General features: G+C 44.3%; 1 protein-coding gene across 15 annotated transcripts in view; it reads right to left on the bottom strand.

Annotated features, from left to right (window-relative positions):
• Positions 1-15806, bottom strand: part of SOX2 (SRY-box transcription factor 2) — a 1239357-nt gene that overhangs the window by 77074 nt on the left and 1146477 nt on the right. For 6 of the 15 annotated variants that reach the window (XR_012751669.1, XR_012751672.1, XR_012751670.1 and 3 more), the window contains one exon: positions 15187-15247. The exons of 8 other annotated variants lie outside the window; for them this stretch is intronic. Coding sequence is in view for 1 of the 7 variants with exons in the window: in XM_075340582.1 (XP_075196697.1) it covers positions 15187-15247 (61 nt within the window). In the remaining 6 variants the exon portion in view is untranslated. Of the gene's footprint in view, positions 1-1360; positions 1449-15186; positions 15248-15806 lie in introns of those variants that run through there. One more of the 15 variants, XR_012751678.1, reaches the window with a different exon arrangement.

The following is a 15806-nucleotide window of genomic DNA, read 5'->3' on the forward strand; positions in this document are numbered from 1 at the left end:
AGGCATCTATGAGACACCCCCTCATCACTAAACTGTAGAGAAAGTAAATAAACACAAACACATAAAAATCCTTTATTTGAAATAAAAGACAAAAAACACCCTCTTTCACCACTTTATTAACCCCTAAAACACCCAGGTCCGATGTAATCCACATGACGTCCCACAATGCATCCAGCTCTGTTACATCTGACAATCACAGAGAGTGGCCAAAGGAACACGACCGCTCTCTGTGAGGGTCAGGCCGCAAGTAAAGTGAGCTGCCGGGATCAGCGGTGACTCCAGCTGTCACCGCACATCTACTTGACTGAAGTGAACGCAGATCTCACGGTCACTTCAGCCGCAGACAGATTTGCGGTAACAGGTGGAGGACTCCCGCTGTATACTCACCTTTCCTCACTCCACGCAGCATCGCGGTGTCTTCCTGTCTGTGCCAGCAGCAGCACCGCTGACCTGTGTGGAGCCATGTGTACAGTGATGACGTCATCTCTGTGCTCATCGCTCTCCACACACAGCGAGCCAGCAGACAGGAGGTCATCGCGATGCTGCAGGGAACAGTGATCGGTGAGTATACTGTACTTATTCACTGCCTCCCTCGCTGATGATGGTGCACGGGGGGCAGTGAATATAGCCGCCCATGATCACTCTGTAGTTGCCAGGGGTGATCACAAGTGCCGGCTCTTTAGTATGCGCGCACCCCTCGCCCATCATCCCGCCCACCTGTCAGCACTGGCTTCAGGGCTGAGAGATGATGGGCGGGAGGATGGGCGTGCATATGAAATGAGCTGACGCACATGGTCAGGTTAGCGCTGCTACAGCCTGCTCCTGCCTCTGATGATCCGCTCCATCACCGCTCTTGCCTTCACCAGCTCCACCAGCACCGCACCACAGCCATCGGACTATAAGACGCACCCCCCACTTTCCACCAAAATTTGGGGGGAAAAAAGTGCGTCTTATAGTCCGAAAAATACGGTACTCACTTTTGTTGTCAGTGGTTTTGACATTAATGCCTGTATGTGAAGTTATTTAGCGGGCACACCAAATTTACACTATTATACAAGCTGTACACTGACTATTTTACATTGTATCAAAGTGTGATACCTACAGTGTTGTCCCATGAAAGAGATAATAAAATATTTATAAAAATGTGAGGGGTGTACTCAGTTTAGTGATATATAGTACGTATAGCATGTTACTCAGAAGTTATTACTATATTGGGTAAAGTTGGGATTTTGTGACCCCTACTCTTACACAGAATAAGACCCGCTCGTCTATTTTCTTAGTGTGATGATTGAAACCCTTTCTCAGTTACTAGTTTTGTCATAAATGCTTAAGGATAATGCCCCTAAATATCCCCATATACCTTTTCTGCAAAGTTTGATGTTGTTTTCTGCCTTTTTGCTTTGCTTCCTGGCCCTGGCACCAGCTCTGCTGTCACAGAATCCTCTGCTCCCTGCTGACTACATTTCCCATTATTCCCTGTGCTGGGCTGCAAGCCAGCAGTGAGCACAGCTCCTCAGACTCTGTCTACACCCCTCCGAATCCTCCATCAGAGTCACACACAGGCCGAGTATGATCTCCTGTGTGGGGCATTGCAAGAAAATGCACAAAGCACCATTATAACACCCCCTGACAATAAAGATTATCCCCTACTCCTCCTCACCAACATGGATGATGAGATGGCTCAATGGATGGATGGAGAAAGATCTGAATGTAAAGAATCTCTGCACTATTATCATAATGAAGAAAATTTCTTAACAGGTAATGTCATACACCAAAATCAATTGCTTAACAGGTAATTCCATGCACCAAAAACAACTGCTTAACAGGTAATTCCACCCACCAAAAACAACTGCTTAACAGGCAATGCCATACATCAAAAACAACTGCTTAAAGGGTAATGCTGTTTTCCAAAGACAACAGGTAATGTCATACACCAAAGACAACTGCTTAACAAGCATTGCCATTCATCAAAGACAACTGCTTAACAAGTAATGCCATACAGTCATGGCCAAAAGTTTTGAGAATGACACCAAAATTATATTTTCACATGATCTGTTGCCCTCTGGTTTTTAATTGTGTTTGTCTGATGTTTACATCACATACAGAAATATAATTGCAATCATATTATGAGTACCAAAAGGTTATATTGACAGTTAGAATGAGTTAATGCAGCAAGTCAATATTTGCAGTGTTGACCCTTCTTCTTCAGGACCTCTGCAATTCTCCCTGGCATGCTCTCAATCAACTTCTGGACCAAATCCTGACTGATAGCTGTCCATTCTTGCATAAGCAATGCTTGCATTTTGCCAGAATTTGTTGGTTTTTGTTTGTCCACCCGTCTCTTGATGATTGCCCACTAGTGATGAGCGAGTACTAAAAAGCTCGGGTGCTCGAGGCTCGGGCCGAGCATCCCAAGATACTCGTGTACTCGGCCCGAGCACCGAGCCCAATGTTATCCTATGGGAGACCCGAGTATTTTTCTGAAATGACCCCCGGCAGCATGTAGAAACCCTAAAAAAGTCACAAAAGTCTCAGAAGAGTGCTCAAATGACATGGCAACAGCATGGGGAAGACCCCTTGAAGCATTTATCACTCAAAAGTCACAGCTGTAAACAATTTTGTCCGAGTTTTACGCCATTTTTACAGACTCACCAGAAAACCTTCCAAAATGACACCAAAATGAATTTTCATGGCGGAAATGTTAAGGGCACATACCCAATAGTGAGATAGAGCTGGTGTATGTTACTTTTTGAGATTAATACATGAAAGATTTTACGTAAAACATTGTGTGACACTCCGATGTCCAAAACGCACGTTTTGTGCTTTTTACTAGCGATGTCGGTCATTTTTTTTTTCATTCTATCTCCCGTCGGTCGGTCTTGCTCTGTCTGTCTCTCTCTGTCTTGTCTGTCCCCCTCTCACTGTCTGTCGGTCAGTCTCCCCCCTCTCTCTTACTTACCGTTCCCCGATCACTGCCGCGGCGCTGCACAGCTGTTCACTAAACTCCGGCGGCTTTTCCTCTTTTGAAAAAGCCAGCCGCTCATTAAACAATCTCGTATTCCCTGCTTTCCTGCTTTTCGGCGCTTATGATTGGTTGCAGTGACACACGCCCCCACGCTGAGTGACAGGTGACTCACTGCACCCAAACACAGCAGCCGGTGGGTGTGTGTATACTGTGCAGTGAAATAAATAATTAAATAATTAAAAAAAACGGCGTGCGGTCCCCCCAATTTTAATACCAGCCAGATAAAGCCATATGGCTGAAGGCTGGTATTCTCAGGATGGGGAGCTCCACGTTATGGGGAGCTCCCCAGCCTAACAATATCAGTCAGCAGCCGCCCAGAATTGTCGCATACATTATATGCGACAGTTCTGGGACTGTACCCGGCTCTTCCCGATTTACCCTAGTGCGTTGGCAAATCGGGGTAATAAGGAGTTAATGGCAGCCCATAGCTGCCACTAAATCCTAGATTAATCATGTCAGGCGTCTCCCCGAGATTCCTTCCATGATTAATCTGTAAATTACAGTTAAAAAACACACACACCCGAAAAATCCTTTATTAGAAATAAAAAACACTAACAAAGTCCCTCATCACCAATTTATTAACCCCGACAAACCCTCCATGTCCGGCGTACTCCACAGTCCTCCAGTGTCGCATCCAGCTGTGCTGCATGAAGGTGACAGGGGCTGAGAGTACACCGCCGCTCCTGTTAGCTTCACACAGCAACTGAAGACAGCCGCGCGATCAGCTGAGCTGTCACTGAGGTTACCTGGATCCAGCGGTGGATGCAGCGGTGGCCGCGGGTAACCTCAGTGACAGCTCAGCTGATCGCGCTACTCACCGCCGCTCCGGTCAGCTCCACGCAACAAATGAGGTGAGTATCGCGATCAGCTGAGCTGTCACTGAAGTTACCTGGATCCAGCGGTGGATGCAGCGGTGGTCGCGGGTAACCTCAGTGACAGCTCAGCTGATCGCGCTACTCACCGGCGCTCCGGTCAGCTCCACGCAGCAACTGAGGTGAGTATAGCGATCAGCTGAGCTGTCACTAAGGTTAATCGCGGCCACCGCTGGATCCAGCGGTGGCCGTGAGTTACCTGACTGACAGCAGCTGATCGCGCTACTCACCTCAGTTGCTGTGTGAAGCTGACCGGAGCGGCGGTGTATTCTGCTGCTCCTGTCACCTCCATGCAGCAGAGCTGGACGCGACGCTGGAGGACTGTGGAGTACGCCGGACATGGAGGCTTTGTCGGGGTTAATAAATTGGTGATGAGGGACTTTGTTATTGTTTTTTATTTCTAATAAAGGATTTTTCGGGTGTGTGTGTTTTTTAACTGTAATTTACAGATTAATCATGGAAGGAATCTCGGGGAGACGCCTGACATGATTAATCTAGGATTTAGTGGCAGCTATGGGCTGCCATTAACTCCTTATTACCCCGATTTGCCAACGCACTAGGGTAAATCGGGAAGAGCCGGGTACAGTCCCAGAACTGTCGCATATAATGTATGCGGCAATTCTGGGCGGCTGCTGACTGATATTGTTAGGCTGGGGGGCTCCCCATAACGTGGAGCTCCCCATCCTGAGAATACCAGCCTTCAGCCGTATGGCTTTATCTGGCTGGTATTAAAATTGGGGGGACCGCACGCCGTTTTTTTTAATTATTTATTTATTTATTTTACTGCACAGTATATACACGCCCACCGGCTGCTGTGATTGGGTACAGTGAGACACCTGTCACTCAGCGTGTGGGCGTGTCTCACTGCAACCAATCATAGGCACCTGTGGGCGGGGAAAGCAGGGAATATGAGATGGCTGTGTGCGGTATAAAGGCTCGGTCACGCTGTGCAGGCCGGCCAATCACTGCAATTCCACAACTAACAGGGCTGTGGCATTGCAGAGGTCTGCCAGCCAATCCCTGCATGAGGGCTGGCTCTCAAAAGAGCGCCAACATGCAGGGATGAAGACCACGAGTACAGCACGAGTATCGCGAAATTACTCGGTACCCGCCGAGTAGCCCGAGTACAGTGATACTCGTGCGAGTACCGAGTAGTAACAAGCATACTCGCTCATCACTATTGCCCACAAGTTCTCAATGGGATTAAGATCAGGGGAGTTTCCAGGCCATGGACCCAAAATCTCTATGTTTTGTTCCATGAGCCATTTAGTGATCACCTTTGCTTTATGGCAAGGTGCTCCATCATGCTGGAAAAGGCATTGTTGGGCGCCAAACTGCTCTTGGACAGTTGGGAGAAGTTGCTCTTGGAGGACATTCTGGTACCATTCTTTATTCATGGCTGTGTTTTTAGGCAAGACTGTGAGTGAGCCGATTCCCTTGGCTGAGAAGCAACCCCACACATGAATCGTTTCAGGATGCTTAACAGTTGGCATGAGACAAGACCGGTGGTAGCGCTCACCTCTTCTTCTCTTAATAAGCTGTTTTCCAGATGTCCCAAACAATCGAAAAGGGGATTCATCTGAGAAAATGACTTTACACCAGTCCTCAGCAGTCCACTCCCTGAACCTTTTGCAGAATATCAGTCGGTCCCTGATGTTTTTTCTGGAGAGAAGTGGCTTCTTTGCTGCCCTCCTTGAAACCAGGCCTTGCTCAAAGAGTCTCCGCCTCACAGTGCGTGCAGAAGCACTCACACCAGCCCGCTGCCATTGCTGAGCTAGCTCCGCACTGCTGGTAGTCTGATCCCGCAGCTGAAACGGTTTTAAGATACGGTCCTGGCGTTTGCTGGTCCTTTTTGGGCGCCCTGGAGCCTTTTTGGCAACAATGGAAGCTCTCTCCTTGAAGTTCTTGATGATGCGATAGATTGTTGACTGAGGTGCAATCTTTGTAGCTGCGATACTCTTCCCTGTTAGGCCATTTTTGTGCAGAGCAATGATGGCTGCACGTCTTTCTTTAGAGATAACCATGGTTAACTGAAGAGAAACAATGATACCAAGCACCAGCCTCCTTTTAAAGTGTCCAGTGGTATCATTCTTACTTAATCATGACTGATTGATCGCCAGCCCTGTCCTCATCAACACCCCACCTGTGTTAATGGAACAATCACTAAAACAATGTTAGCTGCTCTTTTTAAGGCAGGAATGCAATGCTGTTGAAATGTGTTTTTGGGGTTAAAGTTAATTTTCTTCGCCAATATTGACTTTGCAAGTAATTGCTGTTAAGCTGATCACTCTTTATGACATTCTGGAGTATACGCAAATTGCCATTAGAAAAACTTAAGCAGTAGACTTTGTAAAAATTAATATTTGTAGCATTCTCAAAACTTTTGGCCATGACTGTACACTAAAGACAACTGCCTAACTAATAGTACCATACACCAAAAGACAACTGCCTTTCAGGTAATGCTGTATAAATGTGCAATTTCATCTGAGTACGCTGATACCTCATATGTGGTGGAAATCAATTGTTTGGGCGTTTGGCACGACTTGGAAGGGAAGGAGCACTATTTGAATTTTTGAAAGCAGAATTAGCTGGAATCATTAGCGGACGCCATATCGCTTTTGGAGACTCCTTGAGGATGCCTAAACAGTGGAAACCCTCCGCAAGTGACCCCATTTTAGAAACTATACCCCTCAAGGAATTCATCTAGATGTTTGGCGAGCACATTGAACCCCCAGGGGCTTCACAGAATTTTATAATGTTGATCTGTGAAAATAAAAAAAAATACATTTTTAACCTCAAATATGTTGCATTAATGCCAAACTATTCAAATTCACTAGGGTAACAGGAGATAATGAACATGAACCATACAATTTGTTGTGCAATTTCTCCTGAGTATGCTAGTACCCCATATGTGGTCAAAAGCTACTTATGAGGCACAGTACAAAGTGAAAAAGGGAAGGGGTGCCATATTGGAGTGCAGATTTAGTTGGAATGGTTTACAGGTGCCATATCACATTTGCAGAGCCTCTGAGGTGCCAGAACAGCAGAAATCTCCCAAAAGTGACCCCATTTTACAAACTGCACCCCTCAAGGAATTCATTCATGGGTGCAGTGAGCATACTGACACCACAAGTGTGTCCAAAAATTGTATACTATTGGGCGGTGAACAAAAATGAATTACCTTTTTACCATTAAAATGTTTTAACTTCAGATTTCCAATTTTCACAAGGGAAAAAGGTAAAAAAAGGCCCAATAATGTATCACACAATTTGTGGCAATACCCCACATATGACTGCTCAGTACTGTTTGGCTGCACCACAAGGCTCAGGAGGGAAGGAGCACAGATTTTCCTGGAATAGTTTACAGACTCCATTGGCAGAGCCCCTAAGTGCCAGAACAGAAGAAATCCCCCTCAAGTGACCAGATTTAGGAAATTACATCCCTCTGGGAATTCATCTATGGGTGTAGTGACAATTTTGTCTTGGGAAAACACCCATGTTATCAAACAAAGTGAATGTTGCAGAATTAAAAATTGCAAATAAGTCCTTGTTGTACCCAGTATATTGTAGTGCCCATACATTGTGGCCAGCTCGTCCTTCTGAAAACTTGCACCCTGTACATTTAAGCGAGCTCCACTCACTATAACAATGCCAAACATGTGGATGCTCCCCCACAAGTGACCCTATTTTGGAAATTAGACCCCTCAAGGAATTTATCTAAATGTTTGGTGAGCACCTTGAACCCTCAGGGGCTTCACAGAAGTTTACACGTTGAGTCGTGAAAATAAAAAAAATACATTTTACCACAAAATTGTTACTTCAACCACACAGTTTTTTTCAAAAGGGTGTCAGGAAAAAGTGCACCATAAAATTTATTGTGCAATTTATTCTGAGTACGCAGATGCCTCATATGTGGTGGAAATCAATTCTTTGGGCACATGACAGGGCTTGAAAGGGAAGGAGCGCCATTTGACTGCAAAATTGGCCGGAATCATTAGTGGACGCCATGTAGCATTTGGAAAACTCCTGATGTGCCTACACAGTGGAGCTCCCCCACAAGTGACCCCATTTTGAAAACTAGACCCCTCAAGGAATTTATCTATTTATCTAGATGGTTGGTGTGTACCTGGAACCCCAGGGGCTTCACAGAATTTTATGATGTTGAGCCGTGAAAATAAAAAAATAAATTTTTAACCTCACAAATGTTGCATTAATATCAAATTATTCAAATTCAGTATGGTAATAGGAGATAATGAACCATACAATTTGTTGTGCAATTTCTCCTGAGTATGCCAGTACCCTATATGTGGTCGAAAACTACTTTTGAGGCACAGTACAAAGTGAAAAAGGGAAGGAGAGCAATATTGGAGTGTAGATTTAGTTGGAATGGTTTGCGGGTGCCATGTCACATTAGCAGACCCTGAGGTGCCAGAACAGCAGAAACCCAAAAAATAATTACCTTTTTCCCACTAAAATGTTTCAACTTCAGATTTCCAATTTTCACAAAGGAAATAGGTAAAAAAAAGGCCCAATAATGTATTACACAATTTCTCCTGAACATAGCAATATCCCACATGTGACTGTTCAGTACTGTTTTGCTGCACCACAGGGCTCAGGAGGGAAGGAGCACAGATTTTCCTAGAATAGTTTTCAGATTCCATTGGCAGAGCCCCTAAGTGCCAGAACAGAAGAAATCCCCCTCAAGTGACCAGATTTTGGAAATTACATCCCTCTGGGAATTCATCTATGGGTATAATAACGATTTTGTCTTGGGGAAACGCCCATGGTATCAAACACAATGAATGTTGCAGAATTAAAAATTGCAAATAAGTCCTTCTTGTGCCCAGTACATTGTAGTGCCCGTACATTGTGGCCAGCTCGTCCTTCTGTAAACCTGCACCCTGTACATTTAAGCGGGCTCTACTCACTTTAACAATGCCAAACATGTGGATGCTCAATGTAGTTTAGGCACACTGTGGAGCTCAGAAGACAGGGGTGCATTTAGATTTGGTAGCGCAGCTTTTGCTTGCTGGATTTCTTTTTTGAGGGGGGGAACCATAGCATTTTTCGAGAGCCTTTGTGGTCCCAGTAATGTGGAAGCCTCCTATATTTCCATTAACCGATGACACATTGTGAGTGGGTACTTGTGTTTTTATGGGTTTAGTTGAATGCTATTTGGTGGCAATTTTAGTACAGAACATTTTGGATCAGTTCACATTTATCTTGTGCTCCATGCTGAGAACTTACATCGGGGTTTCTATTACATCTCCAAAATACATGATTCAGGTGAAACCCGCGATGGATCCATTCACTAATGAGGCAGCAGAGTTACTCCAGACTCTGTTTGGCCTCTGTTCAGCTGTGTCCGTCTTTTCAAAGGTGAGCAAAACTGTTGATGACCACACTTTTGTGCATGCCTAAGGCCCGCAACACACATCCGTGCCTCCGGTACATGTTTGGTACATTTTTGCACGTACCGGAGACACGGAGACACGGAGACCCATGTTATTCTATGGTTGATGGCACACACGCGTAAAATCACACGGAACGTGTGTCCGTGTGGTAAGTATGTGTGTGCGGTTTTCTACACGGACGACATGTCCGTTTTTGGCCAGCAGCACACAGGCACGGACCCACTATAGTCTATGGGTTCGGCCTGCACGGACGGCACACGGAGTATGTCCGTGTTCAGCACGTTTTGTCCGTGTGTGTTTTTAAATGAGTGATCTATTTTTTTTTTTCTTTTTTAATAAAGTCAGTCTACTTACCTTTTTTTCTGCTATTCTCAGTCATACTTACATTGGCGCTCGATCACCAGCGCGGCGAGGAACAGCTGTGCCGAAAATACGCGGCTTCAATTCATTTGAAAATGCTGGCCGCTCTTTAATTAATCTCGTATTCCCTGCTTCCCTCGCCCACCGGCGCCTATGATTGGTTGCAGTGAGACACGCCCCCACGTTGAGTGACAGCTGTCTCACTTCACCCAATCACAGCAGCCGGTGGGCGGGTCTAAAGTGTGCAGTGAAATAAATAAATAATTAATTTAAAAAAAAGGCGTGCGGTCACCCCCAATTTTGATACCAGCCAAGATAAAGCCATACGGCTGAAGGCTGATATTCTCAGGATGGGGAGCCCCACGTTATGGGGAGCCCCCCAGCCTAAACATGTCAGCCAGCAGCCGCCCGGAATTGCCGCATACAATAGATGTGACAGTTCTGGGACTCTACCCGACTCTTCCCGATTTTCCCTGGTGCATTGGCAATCGGGGTAATAAGGAGTTATTGTCAGCCCATAGCTGCCAATAAGTCCTAGATTAATCATTGCAGGCGTCTATGAGACACCCCCATTGATTAACCTGTAAGTTAAAGTTAATAAACACACAGTGAAAAAATCCTTTATTTGAAATAAAAAACAATAACAAATACCCTTGTTCACCAATTTATTAAGCCCCAAATACCCATCCATGTCCGGCGTAATCCACGGAGGTCCAGTGTCGCTTCCAGCTCTGCTACATGAAGGTGACAGGAGCTGCAGAAGAACCCTGCCGCTCCTGACAGCTCGACGCAGCAACTGAGGTGAGTAGCACGATCAGCTGTGCTGTCACTCAGGTTACTTGCGGCCACTGCTGGATCCTCCACCTGTGACAGCAAGTCGCCCGAGTGACAGCGATGAAGTCACAGGTGAGTTGCGGTCTCGGGTGGAGGATCCAGCTAGCCGCGGGTAACCTGAGTGACTGCAGCGCTAATCGCGCTGCTCACTTCTGTCACTCAGGGGATTAGCGGTTACCGGTGAGTCCTTCACGGGTGACCGCTAATCAGTACGCGACACCCAGACAGAGCTGCGGGATGACAATGAAGTTGGGTGAAGTTCATCCGACTTCATTCTGATTGTGCAACTCTGTCTGCTGTCTGCCGACATGTATCAACAACATTTTACCACACACACGGACATTACACACAGACATTTCACATACACATACACCGACATTCCACACGCACACACGGACATTCCACACGCACACACGGATAGCATACGCCATCACACGGATGTCATACGTACTGGAGAAACGCCCCAAAAAAAAGGAACACGGACCTAAAAAACGGACCGTGTCACATGTACGTTTTTTATGCGGAAGTGTGTTTTCGGCCTAAAAAGAAGCGTCAAAAAGGTGAACACCGCCGGACTACAGGCCAGACATGAGTTCAAAGTGACTCCCCCATTACAGTAAATATTCCTTTGGGAATTTTGTCTGAATCACGTTTTTCAGAGATTCATGGTACATGCCCACGATCCACATATGCTGCTTCCTGCATGCAGCGTGTCTTCCCCTGTGGAGACGCAAGTGTTCCCTGCAGAATACCGTAGCTGCCTATGCCCACGATCAGGGTTTGGAGCACTGTGGACTTTTGTTCTATTTTCCCAGCTGAGGATACTCAAATCACCACAGCATAAATAGACATGCTGCATCTAAGAAAGCCGCACTGCATGTCAGTTTACGCTGCGGAGAAAAGAAGCACAGTGGGCATGGGATTTCTATAAATCCATCCACTGTTTTTGTACTGCACAACACAGCATTTTGGATGCAGCAAAAATACATTGCGTCAAAAATGCTATAATTACTGATCGTGGGCATGCACCCTTACACGTAATCCCAATGCAAGCGCTCGGCATAGATCACAGGATAAAATGTATTTATTTTTTTACACCATTCGCCTTATGGTATAAGTGATTAGGCGGCTTTATACCTCAGATCAGTACGATTTCAGCAACACCAGATTTATATAGTTTTTTTTTAGCTTTGGCGAGTATTTATCTAAAACTGCTTTTTTCAAAATACAGGTTTTTTGCATCACCGGATTTTAAAGGCTATAGTTTTTTTTATTTTTCTGTTGACAGAGTCATATGGGAGTTTGTTTTCTGAGGGATTATTTGCAGTTTTTATTTGTACTTTGTGTGGCCACATAATAGTATTTGATCGCTTTCTATTCAACTTTTTTTTTAGACAAAATCAAAAAGAAACAGCAACTCAGGAATAGGGTTTTTTTTTTTGCTTTTTTCTTGCACCATTCCCCAGTCATAAGACGGTTTTATTCTTCAGGTTAGTACGATAACATCAATACCACATTTATGTACTTTTTTTGTTTTGCTGCTTTTACACCATCAAAACTATTTTATAGGAAAAAAAAACCTTTTTTATGCATTGCTGTATTAACATTGTTATATTTTAGCTCATGGAGCTGCATGATGTTTTCAGCAGTGCCATTTTTATTCATATATGACTTTTTGATTGCATCTTATTCCACTTTTTTTGTCAGTGGTATGATGAAAAGACAGTTTTTGCTACTTTTTTTATGGTGTTTACCAAAGGGGTTAACTAGTGTGACAGTTTTATGGCTTGGGTTGTTATGGATGCGGCAATACCAAATATGTATACTTTTATTTTTACACAAATATAACTAGTGGAATAATTTTTTTTAATTTTTTTGTTCTATATTTTCTGATTTGTTAAAAATATTTTTACTTTTTTTTTTGCTTTTTCACTTAGTCCCTATATAGGACATCACCCCACAGGACTCTGAGCGCAGCTGCAATGTTCTGCTTGATCACTGCAGAACATTGCAGCTGTCAGAGCTACACTGAGAAGCATGTGTGATTATGCTGCAGGCACAGGCTTTCCGTAGTCAGGTGACCCAGATGTTGTCATGACAAAAACTGAATGTAGCCCTCCTCCTCCTGCTCTCTTGCACTGCAAGACCACCCGCCATACACCACACCCTCCTTTATGGCAAGCCACATCCCCATCAGTTTCCAGAGCCTGGATGTGAGGGTAAATCTGACGTGACATCACAGGGAACAGGTGATTCTCAGCCAGAGATCATGTAACCAGAAGAGCAGCTCAGGTTACAGAAAGATTTGAGAAAGCAAATTAAAATGCTTATCTATGGCAGATAGTCCACATGAAAAGGACATATAAAGTAGTGGCCAACCCCCTTCACCACCCGGCGATTTTCCATTTTTTTGTTTCCTCCACCCTCTTCCAAAAGCGATAACATTTTTATTTTTGCCATATGAGAGCTTGTTTTTTGCGGGACCAGTTGTACTTCTGAAAGAAACCATTAAATGGAACCAATCATCAGGATTTTTGTATATAAGCTAAAGCCAGTGCTATACTGGCACTATCAGGGTGATTCTCTACATCAGCAGCTACTTGATGGGCATTTGCAACAGAGCAGATAATAACTGGGTGTTTATTCATATAGCGCTTGTCTCCGGTCTCCGGTGGCTTCTTTGTGAAGAATGTGTTATTCCCTGCTATTCTATTCTTCCGGCTGAGAGGGCGGCGCATGCGCCCTCACATCTTTTGCTCTCGTTGTGACCGCGGGAGTGTGTGCGGTCACAACAGAAGTGGAGACCGCCCCCTGAAACAGCTGATCGGAAGACACGACAGGAGAAACAATCCGACAGCAGCGTGCCAGCGACATCAGCACCGGATCGCATGGCACAGGGTCAGGTGAGGTAAGTTCACAATGGACTCCCCTAACTCTGTGACGTCAGTGCCGCTGTGCTGGCACTGTGTCCTGACAGGCTGCTGTGGCACAGTGTCCTTTTCTACAGCTAATTGCATCCTCTGATCAGCTGTTCTTCACTTCTGTTGTGACCGCACGCGCTCCTGCAGGCACAATGAGAGCAGAAGATGCGAGGGCGCATGCGCAGCCCCCTCAGCCGGAAGAATAGAATAGCAGGGGATAACACGTTCTTCACAAAGATGGCACCGGAGATAAGCGCTATGTGCTGGTGCCAACTCTAACGCCATCTTAGTGAATAGTAAAATTAGCATAGAGAACAAAGAGAGTGAGGAACAACAGGCAGGGGGGGCGGGAATCCAGATGAATACCCACCCAGTTATTATCTGCTTCATTGCAAATGCCAATCAAGAAGCTGCTGATTTTATAAACTTCCCTTTCTTGAATTTGAAAACCTAAACATCCGAGCTGACCACTACAGATATGTAGATAATTAGCCTGAGAGTGCCAGTATAGCACTGGCTTTAGCTTGTACACGGAAATCCTGATGATTGGTTCCCTTTAATTTTACCATATAATGTACTGAAAAACAGGAAAAAAATTCCAAGTGCGGTGAAATTGCAAAAAAAGTGCAATTCTACAATTGTTTTTTGTTTTTTTATTTACCATGTTCACTATATGGTAAAACTTACCTGGCAATATGAATCCCCAGGACAGTACGAGTTTGGAGATACCAAACATGTATAGTTTTTTGTTTATTTACAGCAATTGGTGAAAAAAACTCAGACGTGTGTCCTAACCATTAGGAATACCTAGGTCAACGTGTGTACGTGCCTCCGGTACGTGAAAAAACTGACAAACACATACCAGAGGCACGAACGTGTGACAGAGGCCTTGTACAGCAGGAATGCTCTGACTTCCTATGAATGACAACCCCGCGATCACATCAGTACAAAAATACATTGCCAGAACCACCATCACTACATGAATACATCACGAGAACCACCATCAGTACAATAATGCATCACCAGAACTTTAATTAGTAGATGTATAGCTACAGTTATGCCTTTGTAGATAAAATTATATCAACAAAGAGGAAATGCCCTGTGTAGCGGTCAAAAAAATCATTTAAAGACAATAGCAAAAACAGTGACAGACAATAGCAAAACAAAGGTGTCACAATATATAAAAAAGTTGTCAAAAACACACCAAAACTCCCATCATAATGTTATGGTATTACCACCAACAGGATATAGCTCAATGTCTATAGCAGCAGTGTGGATAAATAAAATACTATGTGCAAAAATGCCAACTGAAAGTGCATAGCAGTGTAAATAGCAGCAATTCAAAGTAATCAAGCAAGTGTAGCTTTGTATATATCCATATATAGACAATGGCAATATGCCATACTCAGTATCAGAGCAAATAGCAGTAAAGTAATATTGCTACAGACAAATGGGTGACCAATCACCATACATCAATATTGCATATGCATAAAAATGCTAATGAATAGGATTAACACAGATGCATGAATCTGTCATGGCTAAGAATGGAGAAAAAGAAGCAGTAAGCAATTACATTACTTAGGTGGGGATGGTGTGTGCTCGTAACACCCGCCCCGATGCGCGTTTTGGCGTTTCCTTCATCATCCACCCCCTGATGACATAGAGCTTTTCCTCTTTGTTGGTACAATTGTAATTTTTTCCGTTAGGTTTTTCCATCATCCACAACCAATGCACTATTTAATACATTAGTATACTACTTACATTATTACACATTGACGGTTTAGTTGTATTCATGGTTGTTTGTTCATTACTTTGGTGTTTCCTGCAGATAAAATGTGCAGATACATGAGAATATAAATGAAATTGAAAAAGTTCACCCCTGATGGTAGCAGGTGGTGTAATCAATAGAACTTATAAGTATATATTAAGAACTGTTAACTGAAAGTTACTTGACACTGAGCTGACTGACATCTATAACAATTAAATGAATCAACAGCCCAACAGTGTACTTTGCAACCATTTTCTAGCACTTATATTCCTACTACTTGGACTTGCCATTGGAAGTGGGGTAGCCAACACAAATTTGCACATAATTCTTTTCTTAGTTGGTCATCACACAGGACAACTTGGCTACCAGGAGCTCCATTTATGGTACACTTTAGCACCAGTGTCCAGTCTTCACTGTTGGATTTTTTAAAAAAAAACCTGGCTCGGGACCGGCATTAATCCTGAATATCTGCCCAGACGCCGATCCCTATATGAGTCTTTTGGGACCTGAACATTGTGCTTTAATATGGTGGTAGAAAGTTCTAGGGGGATTAGAGCAGGAGTATTATACTTACCGAGTCTCTTGCACGGCTGTAACACTCTTCCAGGGCTGT

Source organism: Anomaloglossus baeobatrachus, chromosome 3, assembly GCF_048569485.1.
Source record: "Anomaloglossus baeobatrachus isolate aAnoBae1 chromosome 3, aAnoBae1.hap1, whole genome shotgun sequence".
Lineage (NCBI taxonomy): Eukaryota > Metazoa > Chordata > Amphibia > Anura > Aromobatidae > Anomaloglossus > Anomaloglossus baeobatrachus.